The sequence below is a fragment of the Montipora capricornis genome, chromosome 10 (genome assembly GCF_036669925.1).
Source record: "Montipora capricornis isolate CH-2021 chromosome 10, ASM3666992v2, whole genome shotgun sequence".
Taxonomy (NCBI): Eukaryota; Metazoa; Cnidaria; class Anthozoa; order Scleractinia; family Acroporidae; genus Montipora; species Montipora capricornis.
The window spans coordinates 67,727,294-67,733,102 of record NC_090892.1 but is presented as its reverse complement, the minus strand read 5'-3'; the positions used below and the strand labels follow the sequence as shown (position 1 = coordinate 67,733,102).

At 41.4% G+C, this 5,809-nt stretch overlaps 1 protein-coding gene across 1 annotated transcript in view; it reads left to right on the top strand.

Moving 5' to 3' along the window:
- Nucleotides 1–3,992, top strand: part of LOC138019570 (uncharacterized) — an 8,631-nt gene extending 4,639 nt beyond the window's left edge. Inside the window, exon 2 of the mRNA XM_068866419.1 lies at nucleotides 3,463–3,992. Coding sequence (XP_068722520.1) covers nucleotides 3,463–3,992 — 530 coding nt within the window. The remainder of the gene's footprint in view (nucleotides 1–3,462) is intronic.
- Nucleotides 3,993–5,809: the final 1,817 nt, after the last annotated feature.

The window sequence follows — 5,809 nt, the reverse complement described above, 5'->3', positions numbered from 1 at the left end:
AAGTGACGAAGTTTTATCGGGATCCCAGTTCTTTCTTTTCGCCAAGACAAAATCTACGGCCATTTTTTCCTTCTTTTTTGGCTATTGCGTTTTCCGAGTCGAAAAAAGTATTCCCATGTATACTTTTTCTTTTTTCAGGATCAGCTGTGTTGTTACATCGAGCAGTAACGAATCTTTCAGTTATTTTTTCACATCAACTTTTAAATCCTCATGTTCTCTAATTACGTGTTCCTGAATCTATGTCATAAGTTGAGAGAAGACTTGAGCGAGTGGTGTGTCAAAATGGCGGGCAATTTAAATGCCATTAGAAAATCGTAGAAAATTCGCCTCTCGTTCGAATCGAAAAATTATTTCTCAAAAGTTAATTTTTCGATATGGACTTTCAAATAGGAAAATAACAATTTTCACGTTATGGGCACTTTAATCTTAGCCCGTGTTGCAAGCCTTTATGCAGGGTGTCATGCAAAGAAAGATCGAGGAGCAAGATTTTCGATGTTTTTGAAGCGCGAAAATTGGGGAGACAGTAAAACATCGAAAATTTAGTATCTTGGACAAAAGAAATGGTAAATTAAGGCCACCCCTTCTCCCAAATCAAGGACTCATCCTAGTCTTCTTCCCAACCGTCTTTCGGGATGTCACGCAACGCATTGCGTGTCATTCCGAAAGACGGTTGCGAAGGAGATTAGGATGATTTTGAGGGGAATTTCATTCTTTTTTTTTGTCCAAGATTGTAGCTCCACAATCTTTCTTGCATGAAACATTTTGATGCTGACTCCGGAACGTAACTGAATACTTATGGGGCGTCAAATGTAAAAATATCATTTAGGTACTTTTCCCCTATATTTTGTGTTATTTATCAAATGTCACAAAAGTTGTCTTGTAATTGTAAGGAATTAAATCTTTTACTGGGAATAGTGTATTGAAACATAGAACGTTTCGGCCATAAACCAAGGCCTTCATCAGCTAATGCTGGAGGTCACGTAACAGGCGACTAGGAAAGCGCCTCAGCATCCGGTCCCATGTGTTGGACAAACTGAAACGGTGGATTCTATGTTTCAATACACTATTTCCAGTAAAAGATTCCTTGACATTTTACACACTGGATAGACGCTCTAACCAACTGAGCTATGAAGCTACCGACGTTGGGAGATGGTCATTTGTGGGTTCTAATGTTCCCGTGAGGAATGAATCAACGATGAAATGATATATGATATATAAGTGAAGTTATGTTCCTTCAGTTATGAACGCAATTTTTGCAATTGCGTAAAGGAGTCTTAAAAATTCAGGACTTCTACGGGGTTTGAACCCCATTTCATATATCATTTCATCGTTGATTCGTTCCTCAAGGGAACATTAGAACCCACAAATGACCAGCTCCCAACGTGAGTGGCCTCATAGCTCAGTTGGTTGGAGCGTCGCACCGGTATCGCGAGGTCACGGGTTCAAACTCATGCAATCATCGCAGCCTACACAGAATTGGTTAGTGCCAAAGACGACCGGTGTAATTTTCCTTGTCAAAATGAGCTAGTCAAGTCTTGAATGGATCAGCGCACTGTGATATGATATGCAGTGACACGACAAACGGTCCAGCTTACTCTACATTACTTCAGTGACGTGACGAACGGTTCAGAGTAGTGTGAAATGGCTTATTTTATCTGAAAATGGTTAATCGTGAAGTGCGATGGTCTAGCTTACCGTAGCGTGAAACGGTCTAGCGTTACCCCAAATGGCTTAGCGTGACGACAAATGGTTTAGTAGAAAGCAAAATGGTTTAGTGTTACAGCAAATGGTTTGCGCCAGAACCGTTACAATTCCAAACCGGAATTGTCAAGTCAACATTGAAATGGAATGGTCAATGTGGGGTCTTGCGTCACAACCCATACGTCATTCAGATAAATTTTGGCGCGAATTTGCGCCGAACGAGGTTTGTACCGCGAAGTGCACAAGTTAGGAAGATAAAACATTCTACAAAAGACAGTTTATTCTTAACGGCTTACAAGGCTTGTGTTTTTGATGGTGACGGCCGCCCAAACATACCAATCACGTACGCCGAAAGTTTTCTGGAAGAATCAGAGAACCAATATCCAAACTTTGGATATGTTTTAGGTGTTGTTTCTGCAAATTAGACTACTACTTAATTTTCTGGAGAATGAACACTATGCAGCGAAACTGTAATGAAGATAATTCTTGCCTATGCTGGCGTGTTTTGTTTCGCACCAAGAAAATAAAAAGTAAAAACAAAAAATTACTCATAGCCTATTCTTGATGAACCCAGTAACTACACACGTATGTCACGTGATTTCATCTCATCAGGTACTTATTCAGACTCGGGAAAAGATGGAACAGCGGAACCTCCATTGGGTGGGGGGGGGGGGGGGGGTCAACAATGGCTATTTTTCTCCACTTAGAGAAGGTACGTTTTTAATTGGGGAGGTGGGTGGTCCGGGGCTTCGGAGGGGAGGGTCCTTAGCAATGTTTTTACAAATTGGGGAGGGTCACCTCAGCCTGGGGGTGGTAATTTTTTTTTTTTTTTTGGCAAGGAAAAAAATACTCCATGTCGCTTCTATTTTGTAAATACAAGCAAAGCTACCGGTCGAAATTAATCTTAATTATTTTACAGGTGTCGAAAAATTTACTTATCAAAAAACTATCTTCTCCCAACTAACATAATTTTCTCTCTCCGCTTTTGTTTCCGCGCGGGGGTCTGGTATAAAATCAGTCTCCGGTGAGGATTCGTCATATAAGCTACTCGAACTTGAACCGACAACTCGATCTACTACATCACTATATTCGCCCTTTGGGTTCGGGAACCACCCTAGTCCCTAGGTCTTTATCTTTCCACTTCTCTGGACCTGTGCTTTCACTTGTTCCCGCAGCCGATGTGCCATCAACTGAGTCAGAGGAGTAGCGGGCATCTTTTTTAGAATGGCGAGTCGGCACACAGCCGCAATAGCCACAAGTTGCTCCATCAGACTTCATGAAATCTTCGCATTCACCACAAGCACATTTTCCTCTTTCTATTCCTCGTACATCCTTGCCCGCTTTCAAGTTTTCACCGTACAATCACACGCCACGCGCAGATGAACATGGTTATATGAGTAACACTTCCAGTTTGTCATTTCCACTTCCGGTTATTTTTGTCTTGGATAGGTTGAGGGGGGTGGGGGAGGGTCAGGTGTTTTTGTTTGGGTATTTTTGAAGGGTCATGCATTAATCCATTCCAGGAAGTGGGAGGGCTACGACTTTTTTCGCAAAAAAATACCCCGGCCCACCCCCACCAATAAAAAACGTACCTTCCCTTATCTCGGCTCCCTCGCCTTACACACTGCCTCTGGATCTTCCACTATGGATTTTCCCTCTTAAAGGTCTTTATACAAACAAGTTTGATTTGGCCAAATTTCTACGTGAAGCTAGATGAATGAGATTCCCAGATTTCAGCAATACGTTTCCTCGTTCTTTCAGGTGTGAGCATCATCAGTGCCCAGTCCGTCATCCTGATTACTGTCCCGGAAGGAACCAACATTGGAGGCATGATAAATGAAGATAACTGGTGTCATCTGTCAGCATTGGATCCGACCTACCCTTGGGACGTCCCGCTGTACAAATCAGAGCAGTTTGATGTAGGGTCCGTTGAGTTTGATCCCTACGTAGTGACCGAATCTGAGCAGTCAAGCCATGGAGGTGTCTTGAAAAAGTATAACATAAAGGTGAACGTTTGGTTCAGTCCAGAAAAGACGAACTGTGGAATCCACGATCATCACACCGATCCAGAGATGTTGGAGGTCCACACTCAGATCTATGGAACTGGAAGGATGCAGAAGTTCCGTGAAAAAGATTTTAAGGCCTTGTACGAAGATGTAAAAATGGCTCCTGGCTTCACTCATGATCCGTTTGCTGGCGTCAAAGAAAGTGGCGACATTTTCTATGGATGGCACCAGTATTACATTGATACTGATTGCATCTGGATGGCAATCGAATATCACCCCGCTTAGTAAAGTTGTAAAGCACTTTTAACCCGGCTTTTAATTTGGGGATCTATATGACCTTTTATAACATCATGGGAGCCTAAGGAACTATTTTGCTTTGATAAGTGGAAAAGATTTACCACCACTTAATAAGCCGGTTATCTTTATGACTGAGAAGTTAGTTGTGAACGGCAATATATAGATTTAGCCAAGCCTAAAAGCGGAGCGTCCGGGTTATTTATTCTTACAATAAGTTAACCTGGCTTGATTCTGCAAAACAACTCTTTCTCACCGCAATGACTGCTTTTAAGTGCTTAGCTGGAAACTTGAGCAAAATGAATCAAATGATCAAAGCCATTCTGAGCTTACTTTTACTTTTTTGGCAGAACTGCACCAACCGCTCCTTTCTGAGCTTGATAACTACTTCTAAATGTATAGATGGAAACTTGTTCAAAACGCACCAAAATGATCAAAACGGCACTAAAAAGCCATTCTAAGATAATTTTAACCTTTTCTCCAGAACTCAAAAATCAGCCCTTGTCTGAGCTCGGTAACCTCTTTTTAGTGTATAGCTGGAAACTTGCTCAAAAAGTTACCCGAGAGACTCTGGGACAGGAGGGAGGGGTCAACTTAGGACTGGGCTTTAGAGAATTGTCCGGAACCGCGAAATCCGATGATCGTGGCTTGAGTAAAGGTACGATTTCTTTGATATATGTCATTACTACTTGTAGATTAGAAAAAATTTACACCAGAGTTGCCCTTGCATTTTGATGCAAATTATTGAAACAAGACAAATGAAATTGATGTAAATAATTACTATAATATATAGATTTAGTTAAGCCTAAACGGGGAGCTCCCGGGTTAAATTTGGAGGAACTGATACATTTCCCTTTCTATTTTGATTGGTGACTGGGATTTTCATGACTCGCTTCAATTTATGAATACGTCTTTTGAAAAGCTTGTCTCGAATCTGGCTAAGATGGAAGATGGCAATAGTCCATTTTACAGTTGTGTGCTTAGTTACCTGGCCTATGAATGAAAAGGAAGCTGGAGTTGACCTTTTTTTGATAGAAATCTCACTGCTCCTCTTATGTAAATTCTTACTAATTAGCATGAAACAACATCATTAATTAAGGAGGGCTGTCTGTATCATAACATGGTCGACACCAGCCTCACTTTCATTTAAAGGCCAGGTAAGTAAGCACACAACTGTAAAGAGGTCTATTACATGTTATTATAGTCTGCGTAGCAAGCGCTCCCACCTCTTTCTAATTCCCCTTCCTCCCCTTTTAGCGCTTGCTACGGCAGGCTAATGTTCTTACAACGAGGAAAGCAGAGTGCCTCTTGAGAAAAGGAGACTACTCAGTAATAATTTCAACATACAATTTGTTTCCAAATAAGCCGGGACCCTATCTAATCTAATGTTGGTCCTGTTGGTTCCCCAAAAATATACCAATTTTTGTGGCTTCCGCTTTCCATATATGGAAGCGAAGCCATGTGGTCATACGAATGAGCACTGCCGATTTTGATCCGATTGCTACGAATTTCATTCGGAATTAGCACCTAGTCACACGATCGCTACTAAAAGCTCCGACGTTTACCATTGCTCACAATGTCCCAAGCTAAGACAGCTAAGTAAGCTACGTCGTTGCAGAAGGGAAGTTCTTTTTTTACAATGGTTTAGGGACAGTTTATTGTTTATAAGGATGACCGGGTCGCAGAAAAAATAATAGCCTTCCTCTATCTATTTTGCTAAAACCCTCCCAAAAAGCACGATTTTTTTCGCCAGCTCGTTCAGTATTTTTGGTCAATTTTCCCATTCCCGTTCAATTTGAAGTTACGGC